The following is a 23,404-nucleotide window of genomic DNA, read 5'->3' as shown; positions in this document are numbered from 1 at the left end:
CAGGTCAGGGAGTCTGGCCCCCTGGCTGCACTTGGCACAGGAAACGCCCAGCTCATAGGTTTCCATGGGACCAACTGCCACCCTGCACCAGTGGGAGGAGAGTCTGGGGCCTGGGAGGAAACAACTCAGGGTGGGAGGGAAATTCCTCCAGCCCGTGTCACCCTCTGGTCTGTGGTCATATTCCAAGGACCTTGCCAGTTAATTCCCTGTTAGCTCTGGATTTCATTACTGCAAGAGAGGACAGTGGAGGGCAGGCCCGAGGCTCTGAGCTTCAGTTTCCTCGCCTATAAAGTGGGAAAAGCAGGCCCACCAGCGAACAGTTAGCAGGGGCGTGCAGTCACCCTGCGGGGCTGGGGGGGGGGGGTGGGGGCCCGCCAGTGTTAGCCCATTTTCCAGATGAGCCAGGAGGACCTCAGGCTCTCAGCTGGGAAGGAGCCCCGGGGTTCCAGCTTCCAGCTCCAAGGATCAGGGCCCCCTTCATGGGCATGTGACCTGTGCAGTTGCTCGGGGCGCTCTGCTTAGCTTAATGCTCTGCTGTTGCCGACTTGAAATTCTTAGTTTTTTGTTTTAACAAGAAGCCACGCGTTTTTATTTTGCACTGGACCCCACAAATGATGTAGCAGGTGGTGGCAAGGAGTCTGACTGTCCTGGCGTGCCCCACCTCCCATGCCCAGCCTTCTCAGAGCCTGGGGACCTGGCACCCGGCCGGCTGACAGCACTGCCTTTTATGCTCTGCCTCCCCCACACAGTGCCAGGCGGGCCCAGAAGGCTCTGCAACCATGGGAGGGGGGAGGAGAGCCCTGAGCTAGGGAAGTAGGGGGCCCTGTGGTGGGAGGGAGCAGGCTGGCAGCCGAAACACAGCCGCTGCCTGGCGGTGGCCAGTGTTGGGGCAGGTGTGGTGCAGAGGCAAGAGTGGGATGTGACCCAGCAGGCAGGAGGTTGGGGAACTGCCGGGCTCTGAGGCGGGGCTCTGGAGTCAGACCTGGCCTCATTCTGCCTCTACTTCCTGCTGTGGGATCCTGGGAGATTAGTGCTTCTCTCCGGGCCTCAGCTTCCTCATCTGTAAAAGCCAGCCCTGGGGGTCAGGTGGTTAAGAGCAGCTCGGGTTCATTTCCTGGTCAGGGAACCACACCACCTGTGTGTCGGTTGTCATACTGTGGTGGCTACGTGACGGTGAAAGCCGTGCTACTGGTATTTCAAATACTGCACGGTGGACAGGTTTCAGCGGAGCTTCCAGACTAAGAGACTAGGGAGAAGGACCTGGCCACCCGCTTCGGAGAAAAGTGGCCATGCAAACCCTATGAATAGCAGCAGAACACTGTCTGATAGAGCCCCGAAGGTGAGAGGATGGTGCAGAGGACTGGGCAGGTTCCGCTCTGCTGTCCACAGGATTGCGAGGCGTCAGGATCGACTTGATGGCACTAACATTTAAAAAAGGTATTTGGGGCTGGCCCGGTGGCGCAGTGGTTCAGTTTGCATGTTCCACTTCTCGGGGGCCCAGGGTTCGCCAGTTTGGATCCCGGGTGTGGATGTGGCACTGCTTGGAAAAAGCCATGCTGTGGCAGGCATCCCACGTATGAAGTAGAGGAAGATGGGCATGGATGTTAGCTCAGGGCCAGTCTTCCTCAGCAAAAAGAGGAGGATTGGCAGTAGTTAGCTCAGGGCTAATCTTCCTAAAAAAAAAAAAAAGGTTCTCAAGTTGTTCCTACCTTCTAGGATTGTATGAATTCAGACAGAGGACACCTGTAAAGTGCCTGTCCCCAGGGCTAGCACCTGATACTGGGGTCAGCTGGCTCCCTGCTCGCAGCAGCCCCTGATGGGATTCGACCTCAGCCCCTTCCCGGGAGGTGCCTCCTCCTCCTGCTTCATCCCTGCGCCCCACACAGATGCTGGCCCAGCCCCTTGGCCCCGTGCACAGCGTGCCTCTGTCCTGGGCCTGCCCCGTGCGTGAGGTATTTACTGCTGGGTTGGCCCAGACTGTGAGTTTCTGGGTGGTGGCCTGGCAGGAGCAGTCCACCAGCCACTTCCCAGGCGGATGAAGATGACCCCTGGCTTCTCTGGTGACTGGGTTGGGGCCTACTGAAGGCTCTCGGAGGAGCCCCCCTTCTCTGCCACCTCAGTTCCTGCAGCTGCCGGGAGGTAAGTGAGGGGAAGGCAGGTGCCTCCTCCTGGCTCCAAAGAGTATGTATGGGGGGCATCTTTGTGTGCAGTCCCTCTCTGGGCCTCTGTTTTCCTGTCCACACCCTGGCACCTTTGTCTCCTCGTGGGGGACCTGCCTACTTCCTCGTGGGGACAGATGGGGAGGCAGATGAGCCTCAGCCTGGAGGTTTCTTAAGGGGCTCCTCCTCCAGAAGGATCTTGGAGTCAGGCCAGGAACCTACACTCAAAGCTCATCTGGCCAGGTGAGGAAAGGATGTGGGTTCTTCTGGGTACTGGTGGGCACCCGTGGCCAGCCTGGCCACTCCAGCCTTTGCCTGTGAAGAGCCAGGCACGTCCCCGTTCCAGACCCAGTGCCCAGGTCTTGGAATGTGTGCTTGCAGCAGCCTCCGTACGCACGCAGGTCCTTGCCTGCTGGGAATCCTCCCTTCCAGCGGCCGCTCCCTCGGGCTCCTCTGCCCAGAGGGAGACAGGCTGGAGTCGCCAGGCCTGGCTCCCACCCCAGCTGTCTAGGACCCAATGGGGAGTCTTGGGCAAGTCCTGCCGTTCTAGGGGTCTTGGTTTCAATCTCTAAACTGGGAGCCGGGGTGGCAGGTGAGGAGTTCTCTGAGGGGTCTCTCCAAGACCCTGTGGAAGGGAAAGATCCTGACAGTGTGACGATTGCTACAGGGTAAGAACAGGGGGGTGGGGGGGGGGGGTCACACCAGGTGCCTGCCCTGGGACAGGAAGGGCTGAAGCAGAGGCCATCTGCCCCAGACCACAGGGAGGGCCTGGTGGGGAGGATTTGCTCCAGGCCACCTCAGGGAGTGGCACCAGGATCAGCCGCAGCCACATCCTTGAAGGTGAAGGTGCGGGTGTGGGTGTGGGGCAGGCCTGGGGCTCTGAGCAGACTGGCTTGTGGTTATTTATCAGCCAGCGCTGGGGGAATCTCAGCTCCGGCCCCTGAGTATCCTCTCGGCCTCATTTTCTCCCTCTGGAAAGTGAGGTAACAGTAGTACCCATATCATAGGTTATTTTAAGGACTCGATGAGGTACGTTTGCAAAGTGCTTAGCACAGGAAAAAGCACTGGGCACACGGGAGCTGTTGTTTCTCATATCATTATTATTACTGACGTGGTGGTTACTGTTTTGGGCCCAGGAAAGGGAAGCCAGCCCTAAAGCAGGGCCTCCTGGAGTGAGCCTGGGCCTGGAGACACAGCAGGCCTCAGGGGGTACCTCCAGGTCCAGATTTGGACCCTGAGCTGGACTGTCACACCCTCCCTTTTTTTTTTTAAGTACATGCAATGTTAGTTTCAGGCATATGACATAGTGGTTCTGTACTTCCCTGCATTGCCGCACCCTCTTATTCCTGGAGGCCAGGTCGTTGACCTGGGGCAGGAAGAAGGGCTGGGGATAAGATGCCTCCACCCCTGGGGCATCCTCCAACTTGCTTAGTGACCTCGGGCAAGGGGCTCCCCTTCTCTGAGCCCCCAGAAGTGGAGTTAATCAGGCTTCCTGCCCGACTGCCCTGCCCCAGCTCAGTGGTTTCCGCCCTGCGCGGGGTCAGGCTCCTAGCAGGGCCGGGGTGGGGCTGGGGCTGAGGCTCAGGAAGCAGATGGAGGTAGACACCAGAGGGGCAGGAAGCCTCCTCATCCACTTGTGGCCCTCCCCATTCCCTCCCAGTATCCCCCACTGCCTAGCGGGCTGTGTCTCTACAGCCTGGAGGCCAGACCCTGGGGGCCTGCTGCCTTTTGTTTTAATTAAAAACAAAGTGGTATTAACTTACCAAATCAGTCGAGTGCAAACAACCTGGAAGTTTATAAGCAAAAAATGAAGGCAGCACCCACCGCTCCGCCCCACATCCCCTCTCCAAGGGAAACTACCACTGGTAATCCCATGTGGATTCTTCCAGACAGGTTTTGTGTGTGTTTACAAACATAGAGGCATAGTTGTATTTAAGAAAGGAATCATGCTATATATGCAGCTCCTTTTTTTTATAAATTAAAAATAAGTGGTTTTGTTTGTTTGTTTGTTTTTGCTGAGGAAGATTCACCTGAGCTAACATCTGTGCCAATCTTCCTTATTTTGTATGTGGGTCGCTGCCACAGCGTGGCCACTGACGAGTGGTGTAGGTCCATGCCTGGGAACCAAACCTGGGCCGCCGAAGTGGAACACTCTGAACTCAAACACTAGGCCACAGGACTGGGCCCCCTTTTTCTTTTTTTTTTTTTTTTGGTGAGGAAGATTGGCCCTGAACTAACATCTTGTGCCAATCTTCCTCTTTGTGCTAAGGAAGATAGGCCCTGAGTTCACATCTGTGCCTATCTTCCTCTATTTTGTATGTGGGACGCTGCCACAGCCTGGCTTGATGAGCAGTGTGTAGGTCCGTGCCTGGGATCTGAACCTGTGAACCCCAGGCTGCCAAAGTGGAGCATGTGAACTTAATCACTACGCCACTGGGCCGGGCCCCAAAATAAGTTTTTAAATATAAAAACATTATGTGACCATTATCCTAAAATTTTTGGAAAATATAGTTAAGCTAAAAGTAAAGAAACAGCCCATCATCTCACCATTCTGGTAATAAACACTATTAACACTTTAATCACCATAACAAGCAAAAGATATCTCCTTACTTTCATCTGATTTATTTTTCCTCTTTTTTTCACTTTTCTTTTTAAATACTGTGATACGCACAAATGACAGCATGCATCCTTCTTGTAAGTTAGAAGATATAATAATATAATGAACCTGTTGAACCTGTGTTGCACTTAAAGAGCAGACCATTACTTGAACAGCACAGCCCCGCATTCCTCTCCTTTCCTACGTCCCTGCATCCCCCACGGGGGGGAACTGTGTTCTTGACTTTTTTTTTTTTTTGAGAAAGATTAGCTCTGAGCTAACATCTGCTGCCAATCCTCCTCTTTTTTGCTGAGGAAGCCTGGCCCTGAGCTCACATCCATGCCCATCTTCCTCTACTTTATATGTGGGATGCCTACCACAGCATGGCGTGACAAGCGGTGCCATGTCCCCACCCAGGATCCAGGCCAGCAAACCCTGGGCCGCCGAGAAGGAGAATGTACACACTTAACTGCTGTGCCACCGGGTGGCCCCTGTTCTTGAGTTTTGCTTTTAAAACTTTAATCACTCTGATAGGCAAAAGCTGTCTCCCATCCCCAGCTATGAGAGGTGATCTGCCGGCCACTGTAGGCTTAAACAATGTATTGTATAGTTTCGTTTGTCTTCCAAGACTTGTCTTTTTCACCCCTCATATCTCTGAGATCCATCCATATAATTGTAGCTCATTCATTTTTCCTTGCTATATAATATTCCACATGGTGACCAGACCAAAATATAAAAAAATTCCATTCTCCTGTGGATGGATAGATGGGCTGTTCCCAGTTTTGTATTGTTTCAAGCAATGCTGCTCTGAACTTTGTTGTGTACATGTGCAAGAATTTCTCCAGGGTATACACCCAGGAGTGGAATGCAAATTTTTATAGCATGTTTTCCAAAGTGATTATAGAGATGCAGTTCTCTAACTCTCTTTCTCCACTTAAATATCCTCCACTTAAACATCTCTTCCTGTCAGTGCATCTTGATCCGCATCGTGCATTTCCACAGGGCTGTGCATTTGTTTATTTAACCAGGCCGGTATCATGGCTACCTAAGTTATTTTTCACCATGGCATAAAATGATGCAATGAATACCCTGATACTTAGAAGTAACATAGCAATTTTAATCCTTACAACACACTTTGAGGTGGTGGTTCTATTTTCCAGAGGCAGGGGAAAGGTAAGTAATCGCACAGCTAGTAGATGGCAGAGCTGGACTTGAATCCAAAGGTGGATCCCTGAGTTCACCCAGGGTGACTACTGGGTACTGGGCTCTGGAGGCCCGGGGTAGGGGAGCCAGGGAGAAACTCAACAAGCGCAGGGTGCCCCGGGACTCAGTTTCCCCATCCCGGTCGTGGTGTCAATAACGCGAGATAGAAGTGGGCCTGACCCAGAGGACTCCAGAAGCTGTTGTCAGTGTCGCTGTCCCTGTGGGCTGCCCAGAGGGGTCAGCGAGGCGCTCACGTGGCCCGGCCCGGGGTCGCCTGCCCCTCACCCTTCCCCGCCCCCGGCGCCGCCCCTGGGCGGGGCCACCCGCGGCCCCTCGAGGCTCCGCCTGCTTCCCAGGCCCGAGCGGCGAGCGGCGGCGCTAGGACCCGGCGGCCGGGCTGCAGCGGGCCTGGGCGGCCGGAGGAGCGCGGACCCCGGCCCTCGGCTCCCGGCGCCATGTGAGGGGCTCGGGGGCCGCGGGGGCCGGCGCTCCCCGGGGGAGGTGAGCGGGCGCGGCGCGGGGCGGGCGGCGGGAGGGGGCGCTGCCTGTGCCGGCGGGAGGGGGGGCCGTGGGGATAAGGATCGATGCGGGGGCCCCGGGGGCTCCCCTAGACCTACTCTCTCTTGGCAACCGCGCCCCGAGATCGCGGTCCCTGCGCCCAAGGGCTGTCGCGGGTTCGCGGGGCCTCCTGCCGCTGACTACCCCATTAGAGCTCGGGGTCCCTGCCACCCTCCTGCCTCCCATCTCTTCCTAGCTGGGGCTAGGGCTCCGGACCCCCCGGAGTGCGGGAGTTTGGGAGGGAACAGCAAAGGGGGGCGCAGAGGGTGAGTCGCCCCCCTAGGTGGATCCACTGGCTTGGCGCCCCCCATCTCGGAATTAGGAGTCCCCCTCCCCCTTTTCCCCGGAGCCCTCCTCCCACGCGGATCGTGGGGGCGTCCCGACCCTGCGGGAGGACTCCCCGGGTGGGGAGAGGCGAAGCCCGCACACAGAGGGCAGGGTGTGGCCCCCACCTCTAGCCTACGGACTCAGGCGTCCTGCGGGGCCCGCGCGGCCCGCCTCGGGGCTGAGTCCACGCTCCCGGCCCGGCGCTCCGGGCTGCCGCCTCCCCAGCCTGAGCAAGTCGCTTCCCAACAGGCCTGCGCCCGGGTGTGGTGCCGAGCCAGGTCCTGGGCGCACTGGGTGGCCCCTGGCCCGTTCCAGCCCTGGGTTGCTCTCTGTAAACAAGCAAGGGTCCCCAGCAGGCTCTGGGCTGCCCTGCAAGGCGCTTTGCCTTTCTGGACCTCGGTCTCCTTATCTGTGAAATGGGGAATCAGAGCCCTTATCATGCAGCGTTGCCAGGAGGATTCAGTGAGTGGGTGATGGGTAGCCCGGCTCCCTGCATGCGTTCCTTCGTGTTAGAGGGAAGTGGCTGGGCTGGGGGTCAGAGAAGGGGGGGAGTGTGTCACTGGCAAACTCGTGGTGAGGCTGGCCTTGAACGGTTGAACAATGGACAACCCCAAGACTAACAGCTGCTGGCACTGACCGAGCACTTGCAAGCCCTGTGCTTCCCTTGCCACATCTGCTCGAATCCTTGCAACAACGCTGTGAGTCACCTACTCTTATTATTCCCATTTCACAGATGAGGAAACTGAGGCTCAGAGAGGTCCCATGGCTTGCCCGAGGCCCCTCAGCCAGTAAGTGGTGGAACCGGGATACGCAGTCGCACTTGAGATGCTGTACTGACCATGGCCTTCTCAGAGCAGGATTGTGACAGGGCTGACCAGGGGGATGGTGGTCCTGGCTGAGGGCACTGCTCAGGCAAAGGTGGGGAATGAGGGGGTGGGCCTGGGGACCGGCGTGCTCTAGTGTGTCTGGAGCATGGAGCATCCCTCAAGACAGGGGGAGCTCACCTCAGGGAGGCGGCTGGACCCCTGAGGGCCTGGAATGCCGGTAGTGTCAGGGCTGATGAGGCGACCCTGGGATTCTGGACTCCTGTCTTTTGCCCTGACGGGCTGTGAGTTCAAGGACAAGCCACTCTTCCCTTCTGATGAGCCTCAGTTTCCTGATCTGTACCGCGGGGACTGTCCCAGGGCCTTCCTGACCATTGGCCCGGGAGAAATCCGAAACCAGGCTTGGGAGGAGGGAGGGGGACTCCCGGGGAGAGGGGGCGGGCTTTGGTAGTGGGCGGAGTCAGGACGTGGCCAATCAGGAGCGGCGTGTTGGGGGGAGCCTCCTTCGGCGTGAGATTCTTTGGCTATTCCTGGTGGCAGTGTAGGGAGTAAACCGCGGCTGGGTCAGGGGGCGGAGATAGTGGCGGGAGCTGGGAGGCCCCTGGACGGGAGGACGAAGCTGGGGATCCTGAGGCCCCGGTTTCTCCCTCTGCACACTCTCCCTCCCTTAATGTCTTCTGTCCTTGAGTCTGCTGGAGGTGGCTGGACACGTACTTATTTCCTTTTGACAGGTGGGGAAATTGAGATCTGGAGAGGAGTGAGGTCCTGCGAGGATGGGGGGTCGGTTGGGGAGTGTGGAGCAGAGCTGGGCTTGTCCCCTCACGGCCCGGGCCCAGCCTCCTCACCCACCCTTTGAGGGTGGGGCTGTGGCTGTAGCCACTTGACAGATGAGTCTGTGCCCTTAACCCCCAAGATCTTACTCGTTATTAATTAAGGAAGTCATTCATCGGTCCTCCTGCACCCGTGCACGTGGCTCTGGAGGCACAGCAGAGAATGTGAGTGAGGACGTGTGCCGGCTGCGTCCTCAGAGAGCTCTCAGCCTGGCGAGGGGTGACCCGCAGGGGAAGTTCCCGGCGCCCCCAGGCTTGGAGGATGAGTGGGCGTGAGCAGGGTGCGGGAGGGCTGGGATTCCAGACAGAGAACATAGTTTATGCAAGACCTGGAAGGGTGCAAGTACAGAGGAGTTTTGGGACCCACCAGGATGTTGCTTTTTTCTGAGGCCATGGGGACTAAGGCAAGGTTTAGAATAGGGGTGTGAATGAGGCTTCTGCGGGGTGGGGAGCAGGTCCCCCAGCAGAGGAGCTTTAGGCCTGCCAGCTGCCTGGGGAGCCAGGGTGTGAGGAGGCCCCTGCTCAGGGAGTAGAGTGGGAGAGAGCGGGGGGCAGAGAGGCAGGCAGGGCTCTGCCACCCCTTGACTGTGTGACCTCAGGCATCTTCCTGCCCTTTCTGGGCATCAGTGTCTCCATCTGCAAAATGGATACAGCCCTGAGCCCTGAAGTCATGGGTGGGTAGGAGAGTTGGCGCGGGTGGGGAGGGTGTAGCATTTGACCAGCTGGACCTAGGGGAGGGCACCCAGGCCATAACCCTTTCTGTGGCTTGCAGGTGTGACCCCACGTCTCTGCCCCCTGGGCCACCTGCAGGACGCTGGCCCCTGCCCCTCAGTAGACACCAGAGAGAGATGAGTAGCAACAGAGTAAGTCTCCCTTCATTTCTTGTCCCCATCTCAGCCTCTTACTGCCGTCGGTGAAATGGGCTCCTTTGGACCTGCCTCAGATCCAGGCCACCATGAGGCTCTCTTCCCCCCCAAGACACAGCTGGTGCCTGGGAGGCCCTGGTTTGAGCCCTGCGGTGGCCACTGATCTCTGTGGCTTTGGGCAGGCTCCTGCCTTTCTCTGGGCCGAGGTGCAGCTCTGTCCTCCTGGCTTGACTGGTCCATCTGTGGCGAAGGTTTGCCCAAGAAGGTGACTGTGGAGTGCTGTGCAGGGGCTGGGGGTTAGGGAGGGGGAAGGGAAGGCTGGGGGAGGGGACAGTGGTCAGAGTCAAAGATGACAGAATGTTGTGAGTGTCACTCTGAGGGTGTCAGGATTCCCCACCATCCATTCATTCATGTTTCCCTGAGCACCTACTGTGTGCCTGGGCCTGCCCACCCCTTTCCTGGGATCCACTGCACCACAGGCTTGGCAGTGCCTGAGGGTTGGGATGGGGTGATGTGGGTGTATCAGTCTGGGTCCAATTAGAAAAGAGAAACCACACATATAATTTGAACGGGAGAGTTTAATGTAAAGAATTATTAACTATAACTGGGCATCGGAGTGTTGAGGGATTGGAACTCTAAGGAACACAGGAATAGCAGGTGTAAGGAGCAGCCACCACCCCTGGGCTGAGATCCAGGCCTTGCTGGAGAGGGCACAGCTGTGGCCCACTGGATGGAGAGAACTCACTGGTGCTGTGCGGTGGGAGATGTCATAAATCCACCCTCCAGGCTACAGAGAGGGCTCTTCACAGCAGGTGACTCCTAGGAGGCACGCCAAGCTCAATACAGAACTGCTCCATGGGGTGGACGCTTGTGGTCCAGTGGGTGTTGCAGGTGGTTGAGTGTGCTGCATGAGCTGAACCCTGGAGCAGTTGTGATCACAGCAGGAGCCAGAGGCACTCTGCTCTCAGACTCCTGAAGGCAGGTGCTGGCCACTGGGCACTGGGGCAGAGCAGGTGCTGGAGAAGCCATGTGCATTGTAGGAGCAAGTGCACCGGAACCAGGTGCAAAGTCGCCAGAACCAGGAAGCCAACACCTTTCCTCCTGCACTGTCTCTCCAGTGCCCTCTACTGACAAAGCTTAATATGCAGTTAGATGACAAGGAAAGACATGTAAAGGGCCCAGATCCGTTTTCAGAGAGCAGGCAAAAAGGGTGAACTTGGAGGGGCTGGCCCAGTGGCACAGCAGTTAAGTTCACACATTCCACTTCGGCGGGCTGGGGTTCGCTGGTTCAGATCCTAGGTGCAGACCTAAGCACCGCTTGTCAAGCCATGCTGTGGCAGGCATCCCACGTATAAAGTAGAGGAAGATGGGCATGGATGTTAGCTCAGGGCCAATCTTCCTCAGCAAAAAGAGGAGGATTGGTGGCAGATGTTAGCTCAGGGCTAATCTTCCTTAAGAAAAGGGTTGAACTTGGAGCTGAGAAGCAACACATCGCTAACCAGCACAGGGGACTCCACACAAGGAGCCAGGACACCCAGGTGTCACCCAGCCTTGCTGACTCTGAGCAAATAAATGCCAGTGGACACTTTGGATATCACTTGCCTGCCCCGTCAGTGACGTGTTGGTGCACCGACTACCCAGGCAGCCTGATTCCAGACCAGCTCCACCCCCTCTAGGTTTAAATGAATGATAAACATTTATGGAGATTTACTGTTTGGGGAAGACCTGGACTCTCTTGTTTGAATGACCCACCCGTCTCTAAGCATCCTTCCAGCTGCAGCCAGAGAGGAGAAGGTGCTGGGAGCTGGGATGCTGTGGGGAGCAAGGCTGACTGGGTCCCAGTCCTGAGAGCTCACGGTCTGATTGGGGCCCGGGGGTGGTTTGAATGCAGTGTGATAAGGGTGCTCAGGGGGCTGGAGGAGGCCTTGCTGGAGGAGGCGGTGCCGAACTGGTCTGGAATGAAGAGCAGGAGTTAGCTGGGTGTGAGAGGCAGGAGGGAGGGGCAGTGCCGCGCCTGCAGGTGGCCGGCCCTCACCAGCCTCTCCCCTCTCCAGGAGCAGCGGTCAGCAGTGTTCGTGATCCTCTTTGCCCTCATCACCATCCTCATCCTCTACAGCTCCAACAGTGCCAATGAGGTCTTCCACTATGGCTCCCTGCGGGGCCGCACCCGCCGGCCCATCGACTTTAAGAAGTGGAGCATCACCGAAGGCTATGTCCCCCTTCTTGGCAACAAGGTAGGGCGGCCACTTTGGGGAGCTCCCTGGGAGCCACCTGGTGACTAGTCTTCCCCCTTGCCCACCCCTCGGCCCCCTCCTCCTCCTTCTCTCCACTCTCTCCGTCCACGCTAACGGAAAGGGTGGACTCCAGGAGTCCAGTGCCTTCAGCCCCTTGTTTGCCGTGTGACCTTGGACAAGTGCCCTGCCCCTCGCTGGGCCTCAGTCCTCTCCAAGGCCCCACCTTTAGTGCTGATATCCTTCCATCTCCTGAGTCAGAATCCCTTTGGAAAGGTGTGCCTGGTTTTCACTGACCTCTCTCTCTGCTGGAGAGTCCACACAGAGTTGGGGAGCAGGACACTGACATACTTGACAACACAAAAACAGTAATATTAGTGACTGCTGTTTGTCAAGTGTCTGCTGTGTGCTGGGCACTGTGATCAGCACTAATCCTCAGACCAACCCTGTGAGGTCAGCACTGTTATCTCCCTTGAAGAGATGGGGAAACCGCGGCTCAGAGAGATGAAGTCACTCGTCCAAGGCGACACAGCAAGGGAGGGGAAGAGCAGAGTATTGCCCTACCCCTGGTGAGTTGCAGCTGTGTAGACAGGCCAAAAGTCATTCCTGGGGCTTCTGTTTGCCTTGGGTTGCCACAAAACTCAGATTGTCTTTCTGGAGTTCACCCAGAGAGAAAATTATTGGCATGGACTCCATCTTCCAGGAGGAGGAGGTCTCCCGAGGCCCTGCCTCCCTCTCTCTCCTCCCTCACTAACCCTTCTACGTCTCTGAAGGTCTTAGCATACACAGTGTGTAGAGCCTTGGGCTCCGGACACACCCTCGCTGGGAAAGGACCCATTGGCAGGTGTTCAGAGACAGAGCAACACTCAACTGACACTTTCTCTACCCTAAGAACCCTTGAAAGAAATGAAAAAGGTGGAACGGGGGAGAAAGTGGAGCAGCGTGAGTGTGGGGCATGCAGAAGGGATGGGGCGGAGCTTGGCTTGTAGCCTTTTGCAGCCTGATGGGGAGGCCAGGAAACTGGAGCTCCGCAGAACTGGAAAGGCCATCAGTTGGGGTACATGGGACAGGTTGCTGCATCTTAAGAGTAGGTTGCTTTGCTCAGGGAAGGCTGCCTGCAGGAGGTGGCACCTGAGCTTAGCCTTGAATAGTGAACAGGAATTCCATGAGCAGAAAATAGGCCCCAGAGAACATGTGGCTCCAACTGGCTCATTTCCTCAGTGGGGAAACAGAGGCACAGGGCAGCCTCCACAACCTTTCCTTACTGACAAGGTGGTTTCTTGTTTGTGAGTGACACAGAAATGTTATGGGTGCACTGGGGAGGATGTCCTCTTTGAGAGTTGAGGTCCCTCCTCTTTGGGGAGCTAGGCTGAGGCTGGGGCTCTGTGGTCCTACAGAGCTGGGTTCAAATCCGGGTCCTGTCCTCCTCTGCTGTGTGACCTCGGGCACATCCTGTATGACTGTCCTGTTCCCCGCTCCTTACCTCTGCCCCAGCAGAGCGGCCTTCTTTAGCTTCTCAGCACGCCAGGGTCATTCCCACTTTGGAGCCTCTGGGCTTGCTGTGCCTCCTGCCTCGAATGCTTTCCCTCTGAAGCTACTTTTCCTCCTCAGGTCTCAGCTGGGAGAGGCCTCCCCAGACGACCTTTCTAGAGGAGCCCCCGTTCCTGTCACTCTTCATCCTCTGCCCCTATTTTATTTTCTTCCTAGCACGTTTTACTTACCACCTGGCATTTTTTTTTTAAAGATTTTATTTTTTCCTTTTTCTCCCCTGGTACACAGTTGTATATTCTTCGTTGTGGGTCCTTCTAGTTGTGGCATGTGGGACGCTGCCTCAGCGTGGTTTGATGAGCAGTGCCATGTCCGCGCCCAGGATTCGAACCAACAAAACACTGGGCCGCCTGTAGCGGAGTGTGCGAACTTAACCACTCAGCCACGGGGCCGGCCCCACCACCTGGCATTTTTTAATGTTTTACTTGCTCACTGTGTGTCTCCCCGACCGGGAGCTTCTTGAAGGCAGGAGCAGGACCTCTTGCTCATTGCCCTGTCCCCAGGACTGGGTCACTAGCCAGCTTGCTGTAAATATTTGTTGGATGTTGAGTGAATGGGCTTCTGTCTCCCTGTCTTTAAAATGGGTAATAATTCCTGCCTCCTGGAGGCCTGGATGTATGGAACATAGGGCCTGGTTCCAAGTGGTCATGACAGTGTTGACTTTTCTTGCCCCCTCAGACGCTGCCCTCCCGGTGCCGCCAGTGTGTGATTGTCACCAGCTCCAGCCACCTGCTGGGCACCAAGCTGGGCCCTGAGATCGAGCGGGCTGAGTGCACAATCCGCATGAACGATGCCCCCACCACGGGCTACTCAGCCGATGTGGGCAACAAGACCACCTTCCGCGTGGTGGCCCATTCCAGCGTGTTCCGTGTGCTGCGAAGGCCCCAGGAGTTTGTCAACCGGACCCCCGAAACCGTGTTCATCTTCTGGGGCCCCCCGGACAGGATGCGGAAGCCCCAGGGCAGCCTCGTGCGTGTCATCCAGCGAGCAGGCCTGGCGTTCCCCAACCTGGAGGCCTATGCCGTCTCTCCCAGCCGCATGCGCCAATTTGATGACCTCTTCCGGGGTGAGACGGGCAAGGACAGGTACCAGCCTCCTGCCTGCCTCCTCTGGCCAGCCCTGTGCTCCCTTCAGCATGATCCTTCCAGTGGGCCTGTTGCTCCCAGCATACACTGCTCTGAGGGTGTGGTCATTTCTTGCCACCCGCTGGTCAGGTTTCCTGGGGGAGTTCTTTTCATATCCATCTCTTAGCCTGAGTCATTTCCAACAGCTCTGTATGGCTTGTCTCCCCAGGAGGGTTTCCTCCAAGCATACATTGCTCTGAAGGCACAAAGGCTCCCAGCATGCTCTGCTCTAAGCATCTTTCTAGGAGATGCTAGAAAGATCTAGCATCACTCCTAGCATCTTTCTAGCAGAACTCCCCATAGCATGCCTCATGGAAGGTCTTGACTTTTTCCGCACGTCTTGTTTTAAGCACACAGTTGCTCCCAGCATGCTCTATTCTAAGGATACATCATTCCCAGCATGCCTTGCTCTGACTCATCTCCCTAGAAAAGCTAGGCCAGTGCTGTCCGATATAAATATAATGTGAGCCCCAAATGTAATTTAAATTTTTATAATAGCCACATTAAAAAAGTAAAAAGGGGGGCCAGCCCAGTCGCACGGCGGTTAAGTGTGCATGTTCTGCTTTGGTGGCCCAGGGTTCGTCGGTTCGGATCCCAGGTGCGGACATGGCACCGCTTGGCAAGCCATGCTGTGGTAGGCGTCCCACATTTAAAGTAGAGGAAGAAGGGCACAGATGTGAGCTCAGGGCCAGTTTTCCTCAGCAAAAAGAGGAGGATTGGCAGCAGATGTTAGCTCAGGTCTAATCTTCCTCAAAAAAAAAAAAAGTAAAAAGAAATAAGGTAAAATTAATTTTAATATATTTCATTTAACCCAGTATGTCCAACATATAGATCCTGTACATATTTGATTTGATTTATACCTAAATATTTAAAAATTTTTGGAGCTATTGTAAATGATATTTAACACATTTTTTGGGGGGTTCCCAATTATTCATTGCTAGTATATAGAAATATGATTGACTTTTGTGTGTTGACCTTATATCCTGTAATCTTGCTAAACTTACTTATTGGTGCTAGGAGATTTTTGTAGATTCTTTGGGATTTTCTGTCCAGATGATCATGTTGTAAGGACATGCAAATAAGAACAGTTTTATTTCTTCCTTTCCAATGTGTAAGCCTCTTATTTCTTTTTCTTGCGTTATTGCACTGGCTGGGACTTTCAATACAACGTTGAATTGTATTGGAAGTGGTGAGAGTAGACGTCCTTGCCTTGGTTCTAGTCTTTTGGGAAAGCATTCAGTCTTTCATCCTTGAATACGATGTTAGCTGTAGGTTTATGTAGCTGCTCCTTATCAGGTTGAGAAAGTTCCCTTCTCTGACTAGTTTGCTAGCAGTTTTTATCATTACTAGATATTGAATTTTATCAAATGTCTTTCTGTATCAATTGATATCATGTGGTTTGTCTTAAGACTGTTGATATGGTGGATTATATTGATTGATTCTTGAATGTTGAATCAGCCTTCATTTCTGGAATTACCTCTGCTTGGTTGTGGTGTATCATTCTTTTTATATATGGCTGGATATGATCTGTTAATATTTTGTTGAGATTTTTGTATCTGTGTTCATGAGAGCTATTGGTCTGTAGTTTATTTTGTATTGTCTTTGCCTGGTTTTGGTATCGGGGTAATGCTGGCCTCAGAAAATGAATTGGGAAATGGTTCTTCTATTTTCTAGAAGAGATTGTAAAGAATTGGTGTTATTTCTTCTTTAAATGTTTGGTAGAATTCGCCAGTGAAACTATTTGGGCCTGCAGTGTTCTTTCTCAGAAGGTTTTAAACTTTGAATTCAATTTCTTTAATAGTTATAGGTTATCTGTTATCATCTTGGGTAGTTTTGGTAGTTTGTAGTTTTTAAGGAATTGGCCCCTTTCATCTAAGTTGTCAAATTCACGTATGTAGTTTTTTATGGTTTTCTTATTATTCTTTTAATGTCTACAAGGTCTGTGATAGTATCCTCTCTTTTATTATTATTATTTTTTTTAAGATTTTATTTTTCCTTTTTCTCCCCAAAGCCCCCTGGTACACGGTTGTATATTTTTAGTTGTGAGTCCTTCTAGTTGTGGCATGTGAGACGCCGCCTCAGCATGGCCTGATGAGCGGTGCCATGTCCGTGCCCAGGATCCGAACCAGTGAAACCCTGGGCCACTGAAGCAGAGCGTGCGAACTCAACCACTCGGCCACGGGGCCAGCCCCTCTTTTATTCTTGATATTGGTAACTTGTGTCTTGTCTCACTTCTTCTTTGTCAACCTTATGAGACGTTTATTCTCTTTTAAACTTTTCAAAGAACCACCTTCAATCAAATATATCCAAAATATTTTCAGTTCCACATGTAATCAGTATCAAAAATGATCAGTGGCATAGTCTACGTTCTTTTCTTCATACTCTCTAAGAAGTCCAGTGTGTATTTGACAGATGGCACGTCTCAATTGCGTGTCAAGTGCTCCCACGCCCACATGTGGCTAGTGGGTGCTGTAGAGGGAAGTGCAGCTCTAGGTTCTCGGCTAGAACTTCCTTCCATGCCTTTCATACTTCCTGGCTACTTCTGAACCTGTAGTCACTCCCAGCATGACCTTCTCTAATTAGTCTCCCCTTAAGAGTTTGCTCCTAGCGTGGGCACAGCTGTTTCCAGCATGCTCTGTGGTTATGGTCACTCCCAGCCTGCCCAAGTGTGACCAGTCCCTCCAGGAGTTTATCCCCAGCATGCCCCGTTCCTCTTTCTCTCAAAGGAACTCTCTCCACGCCCTTCAGCTCTGCCCAGACAGGCCCTCTGCCAGCATGCCGGTGCTGCCACCGTTGGGCTGGGCTGGGGGTACTGCAGTAGGGGAAGTGCCCCAACGGGTGAGTGGGAGGAGTTCTGGGAAACTCTGTGGGGTTGACCATTCCTCCCTGCCTGCCCCCTCATCATGACCCCTCTCTGCCCCCAGGGAGAAGTCCCATTCGTGGCTGAGCACAGGCTGGTTCACCATGGTGATTGCGGTGGAGTTGTGTGACCACGTGCACGTCTATGGCATGATCCCCCCTGACTACTGCAGGTGAGCCCCCCCCAGGACAATGCCCAGTCGCTGGCCGCACGGTGGAGCTGGGGGCCTGGAAACCTTGGCCAGAGTGCCTTTGAGGTCCTCTGTTTCATGGGATTCGCACTGCTCTGCAGGGAGCTAGGCTCCTTGGAGCTACCGCAGGGGCCCCCACCCCAAGCTCAGAGGGGTCCAGAGTTTGTAGATTAATAATAGCTGTGATTATTATTGCTATATGAAAAGCCCACGAGGTGACGGCAGTTTTTTACTGAGTGCTGACCATGGACCAAGCATGGCTATGTTCATTATCTTATTTACTCTTCACAGGGACCCTAAGGGGGGGGAGGGTACGTTATTCTCCCCATTTCATAGATGAGAAAAACTGAGGAGGATGTTTTGTGAGTGGCCTGAGGTCCCACAAACAGTAAGGGGCCAGGGCCAGGCTCCAGGGCCCACAGTCCTTACCACTCCCCTACCCTGCCACCCTCTTGGGGAAAGGAAAAGTTTCCACTGCGTTAGGGGAAAAAAAAAAGTTCGATGGTCACAAACCTAGTCCACCCTACACCCAGTTTACAGATGGGGAAACTGAGGCCTAGGGCGGGGCAGGGATTTCCCCCACTGGGGTCCTACAGCAGGTCAGGAGCTGGAAAATGCAAGGCCCTCTCGGGAGCCCACCCTGCCCTTACGGCCCCGTCCGCTCTGCCCAGCCAGGGGTCCCGCGCGCAGCGCATGCCCTACCACTACTACGAGCCCAAGGGCCCGGACGAGTGCGTCACCTACATCCAGAATGAGCACAGCCGGAAGGGCAACCACCACCGCTTCATCACCGAGAAGAGGGTCTTCTCGTCCTGGGCCCAGCTGTACGGAATCACCTTCTCCCACCCCTCCTGGACCTAGGCCGCCTGCCGGGGGTGGGGCAGGGGGGCCCCTAGCCAAGGGCACGGGAGGAGCGGTGCTCCGCCCAGCCGCCGGACCAAGGACCAGCTCCCGGCCAATCGAGGCTGGCCCGCGTGTCTCCCGGCCAATCGAGGCCTTGAAGAGGATGTATCCTCCCGCTAGTCAGGGCTTGTGGGTATTTCTTGGCCAATCAGGGATTTGGGCTTCGGTGTGGTTAATCAGGGGTGTCAAGGGTATTTCTTGTCCAGTCAGGGTCTGAGCAGTCAATCAGGGTATTTCTGCGTAATCTGAGGCTAAGAACGTTTTCTTTCCCATGAGGTCTTGGTTCAGAGCCCCAGGATGGACCTCAAATCACTTCCTCTTGGTTGGGACAATGGCGTCCTGTCCCAAGGAGCTGGGAGCTTTGCGTTGCCCCCTCACTCGCCAGAGCCAGGAAGAGAGCTTGTGTGAGGGTGGGAGCTGTCTGAAGGCCGGCCCAGGGCATTTGTGGGGTTGTCTGTGTTGGGGGGCATCCCAGAGGTGAGAGGCCAGCGTCTGGATCTTCGGTCTGCCCAGAGTGGCCTTGAACAAACCTCTTGCCCCCTCTCTGGGCACCTTTCTGCCTGTGTCAGGTTCTAACGTGGAGTCTGTGACCCCCTGCCACCTCCCTCAATGACCGCCTCGAGCCTGTCCTCCCTAAGGCTGGACACCTCCAATCACCACCCTTGCTGGGGGGCTCAGCTCCCTGGGGGTCTGGGGTTCCCTTCTCCACCGCCTCTTGGAAAGTAGACGGTGTTTTTGCGCAAACTCCCCCAGGGTTTGGGGGACTCTGATAGGAAAGGGACAAACCTTCAGCTCTTCTCTCAGCCCCTCTGCCCAGCTGCTATTAGCTTGGCTCTTAAAGAGCCAGGCTCTCTTTTCTGCCATCTGACTGTGAGGCTTTCCACCTGTTAGAGGAGCCTTTGGGGCTGAGAAAGGGGGATCCCAGCCAAACTGGGGTTTCATGCAGCCCCTTTGTCCGCAGCTGCTGGAGTTATCCAAGGGTCTTCCCCACCTGGGTCTGGGAAGGCTCTAGGGGGCCAGGAACTCTGTAACCTGGGTTCTGGCTTCTACATCAGGCACTTTATTGCTGGGCCTCAGTGGGGTGGGTTTGCCCCCTGGTCTTCCAGAGCCTGGAAGGGAAGGCTGGAGGGCTTCCTGGAGGAGGCTGTGGAGTGAGAGGGGTCAGGTGGAGGAGGCAGAGGCCAGCAGCGAGCCATTGCACACTGGGGTGGTGGGGTGGGGGCCGGCAGCTACTCCAGACTTGGTTTTGTAATGATTTGTACAGGAATAAATGCACCTAAACTCCCACTTCGTCTCCTGTGTCTTCCGGATCGAGCTCGGCTCTCTCTGGCCCAAGGCTGCGGGCCTCCCCGGACAGTGCCCCACTCTCCCAGCTGGGAGCTCACACACAAGCAGACGGCCAGCTTTTTCAGACGGACACTGGCTCGTGCACTTTGCAGTTTGGATGGCGACCTGGCCGCTCAGGGGGTTGGGGGAGTGTGGGGTTCTGGAGCCAAGGCCACCTGGCTTTTCCAGTCCTGCCTCCCCCCTGCCTGTGTGACCTTGGGCAAGTCACCTCACCTCTCTGAGCCCCAGTTCCCTCATGGGTGAGATGAGACCAGACACTGCTCTCGAGCTCAGTTCTAGGGAGGGGAGGGGCCCCCACCACAGGTTCTGTCCCAGTCAGGCCACTGAGTGATAAGGACTATGATGACAAGAACAGGGCTCTGTGAGAGGAAGTTCTGAGGAGGTGACGTTCTTCCTGAAGCCTGAAGGACAAGGAAGAGCCTTGCAGATATTTAGGGGAGGGAAATGACATCCCTGTCATAGAAGGCAACTGGGGGGACTAGAGGGAGGAGGGACAGGGCAGGCGCGGGGTCCAAGGTTGGCTCTGGGGCCTGGCGCCCTGGGGGCAGGGAGCCAAAATTTCCTGCAGGGCCCAGCGGGAGGGAGTTGGGCACGGCCACAGCCCTGGGGGGGGCGGGTTGTGATGAGCCGTGGACCCCGAATTGCTGCCACCAACCTCTCAGCAAAAGGGCTTGTTGACTCCGTGTTGGCAGGAAGAAGGGGTCAGTGACTCTGGGAGATTACAATCCGTTTAGGCAGATAAGATGCCCTTGGGAGTGGTCTAACAAAGGGTGACTGTGTGAGACAAGGGCAGGCGGGCGGTCTGCTGGGGACGGGGAAAGAGAGCTCTCCCGGGCACTGGGCCAGCGGGGATGGTGGGCCCCGGCGCCAAGAGGGGAGAATGGCACCCCGCATTTGTCTCTCACTTCCCGTATACATTCACGCAAATGGGTAGCCACGTGCCAGGCGCTGTATCAGGTGCAGTGGAGGAGGGAGGGAATGTCAGGTGGGAAGAATGGCCCCAACGAAATCCTAGTGGTGGCAGCAGGCAGCGAAGCTGCGGCAGGAGGGAGCAATGGGAGGTAAAACCACTTTGGGGCAGACGGCAAAAGGCCACGAGTGGCAGCCCGAGGCGGGGCAAAGCCTCGGTCCTTCTTGCTTGGAGAGGTCGTCCTTGCTTGGACAGCCGCAGGACAGGCAGGAGGCTGGGGGGGTTGCAGGGCCCAGGGCCCAGGCTGACCAGACACAGTAACGGTGGTGGTGGTACGCATGTTGGAGGGACAGGGACTCCTTGCAAAGTCATTATGTGGGCAGCCCAAGGCCCTGCATGGGAATGGGGATATGAGAATAGGGCACCCTTCCAGCCCCATGCAAAGGCTTCTGGGACTCTGGGCCAGGCAGAGGGTTCTAGGTAGAATTTTTCCCACAATGCCATGGCTCTTCTGCCCGTGGGAGGGCATGAAGGGAGGTGCAGTAGGAGGGTGTCAAGAGGGGTCAGTTCCTGGGGGTGGACTCTGGGAAATTTCAGTTTAGTATCAGGAGGTGGGACTTTGGTGGAGGACACTGAGGGCAGGAGGCCTGGGGCCTGGTCCTTAACTCCACAAACTCTCACCGCCTCAGATGGGACCCAGCGGAGACTGGTCCACTCGTAGCCAAAGTTAGCTTCCTGAAGCCACATCATCACAGTCCTCTTTGCTCTGAAACCTTCACTGGCTCCTCACTGTGGCCAGGATCAAACCCATCTCCTCGTTTGGGGTTCAGGGCCCCCCCGAATCCCTGCGTATACCTCTTTGGGGGTGGGAGCAGCGGCTGCAAACCCTGTATGTGCTTCCCGAAGCAGCCACTCCAGCTGTGCCCTGCGATGCTCCCCCGCCAGCCCTGCCCGCTGACATGTGGATCCAGCTGTGAACCACGCAGTGAGGCCACCCCAGATGCATCCCCCATGCTGGCTCGTTTTCAAGTCTCAGAATTCTTTCTTTAACCAAAGTATTTTTTAAACGTTTTAGAAAATTCGTTTCACTTTATATTCTTATGTTTTCAGATGTTTTCTATGTTATAGAATAATATAAGCCGTACAAATGATAGAGGATAGAAAGCACGGGCATTGCCCAGTCCTATTCCTTGTTAACAGTCTAGAGTATAGGCTTCCAGATTTTTCCGCCATGCAGTTTTTTCTTTCCCTGTCTCCCTTCCCTCCTTCTCTCCTTCCCTCCTTTCTTCTTTCCTCCCTCCCTCCCTTCCGCTCTTCCTCCCTCCCTCCTTTGGGTTATAGCTGAGAAGAAAAATCCTGAAACTTTAATATTCCAGCATTGGTGAGAAAAATCCATAGTTTGTATGCAAAGAAAACAATTCAAACAGATACTTGAAAGCAGACATTTGGTTGATTGAAAAGCCAGTTAAACTTCCAACTTTCTCAAATAGAATTACAAAAAGGTAGAATTGTGTTTTTCACAGAGACTTAAATATGGTTAAGACTCAGATACAGAATAATACAGGTACTTATAATAGTTTCTTTTTCAGTTTTTTAAGATTAAAAATTTTTTTATTGTAAAAAAGAAATACATAAGATTTACCCCTTAACTATTTTTTTTAAAGATTTTATTTTTTTCCTTTTTCTCCCCAAAGCCCCCCAGTACATAGTTGTATATTCTTCGTTGTGGGTCCTTTTAGTTGTGGCATGTGGGACGCTGCCTCAGCGTGGTTTGATGAGCAGTGCTATGTCCGCGCCCAGGATTCGAACCAATGCCCAGGATTCGAACCAATGCCCAGGATTCGAACCAACGAAACACTGGGCCACTTGCAGTGGAGCGCGCGAACTTAACCACTCGGCCACGGGGCCAGCCCCTCCCCCTTAACTATGTTTAAGTGTAGAGTTCAGCAGTGTTATTAACTGCATTTACATTGTTGTGAAACAGATCTCACCTTGAAAATCTATATCCACTAACAACTCTGAATTTCCCCTTCCCCCAGCCCCTGGAAACCACAATTCCACTTTCTGTCTATATGAATTTGACTATTTTAGATACTTCATATACGTGGAATCATACAATATTGTCTTTTTGTGACTGGCTTATTTCACTTAGCATAATGTCCTCAAGGTTCATCTGTGTTAAAATTGCTTTATGTGTAAAATAATAGATGCTTGTTGTATTGAAAAAGGAAAAGAGCACAGGGAAGGGTCTTTGGGTGGGAAATGGAAGCCAACCCCCCCCCCCACCCCGATCCTGTGCACGCACTTGCCCTCAATTCTGCTTCATTCCATCAACTTTGATACCATTGATCTGATTATAAGAGAACATGATTTCAGATGTGTGAAAATGCAAAAAAAAAAAAAAATCTAGGACTAGAATTTACACACACACACACCCCTGAACATTTAGAATAATTTTCACAAAGGCGGGATAAGTCCAGCATGGTGGGCTTCTTGCCTGTTTCTCTTGAACCACCATCTGCGACGACCTCTGACTTCCTTTCTCGTTCTGACCCTAAGGCAGAGTCACCGTGTCCCTACCCTGCCTGGCCGTGTCACTGTCCCTCCTATCAGTCAATCCCCACTGGCACTAGAGAACCATCCTGTACACATTTCGTGCCCACGCGTGGGATTCCTAACAGCAGAAGGGCCCATTTAAAATTCTGATGGACATCGATTTGCTTTCCACAAACGTTGTGCCAACACACACAGCCACCCACAGCTTTTGAGAGGGGCTGTCAAACAACTTCTGAGGCAGAGCCTCTGACCCAGCGCCCACCCCCTCACAAATGGGGAAATTAAGGTCCCAGGAAGTAAAGACCTTCTCTCATGTCACAGGTGGCAGAGCTGGGACTAGACCCAGGCATCCTGGTGTCCTGGCTGCTGTAG

The 23,404-nt window shown here is 54.4% G+C and overlaps 1 protein-coding gene across 17 annotated transcripts; it reads left to right on the top strand.

Annotated features, from left to right (window-relative positions):
* Window positions 1–727: 727 nt before the first annotated feature.
* On the top strand, window positions 728–19,506 carry ST6GALNAC6 (ST6 N-acetylgalactosaminide alpha-2,6-sialyltransferase 6). 17 transcript variants are annotated; one of them, XM_070595543.1, is made up of 8 exons: window positions 6,360–6,459; window positions 7,577–7,631; window positions 8,399–8,662; window positions 9,270–9,360; window positions 11,418–11,597; window positions 13,821–14,227; window positions 17,191–17,298; window positions 17,988–19,506. In XM_070595543.1, coding segments are annotated over exons 3-8 (978 nt in total). In that variant the 5' UTR covers window positions 6,360–6,459; window positions 7,577–7,631; window positions 8,399–8,660; the 3' UTR covers window positions 18,178–19,506. The 17 variants fall into 17 exon arrangements, with proteins under 17 accessions (XP_070451640.1, XP_008509566.1, XP_070451646.1 ...); XM_070595539.1 differs by lacking the exons at window positions 6,360–6,459; window positions 7,577–7,631; window positions 8,399–8,662 and adding exons at window positions 728–1,437; window positions 1,717–2,139; XM_070595532.1 differs by lacking the exons at window positions 6,360–6,459; window positions 8,399–8,662 and adding an exon at window positions 1,129–1,437.
* The last annotated feature ends 3,898 nt before the right edge of the window (window positions 19,507–23,404 follow it).

The sequence above is a fragment of the Equus przewalskii genome, chromosome 26 (assembly GCF_037783145.1).
Source record: "Equus przewalskii isolate Varuska chromosome 26, EquPr2, whole genome shotgun sequence".
Lineage (NCBI taxonomy): Eukaryota > Metazoa > Chordata > Mammalia > Perissodactyla > Equidae > Equus > Equus przewalskii.
This window is presented reverse-complemented; position numbering and strand designations above follow the sequence as displayed.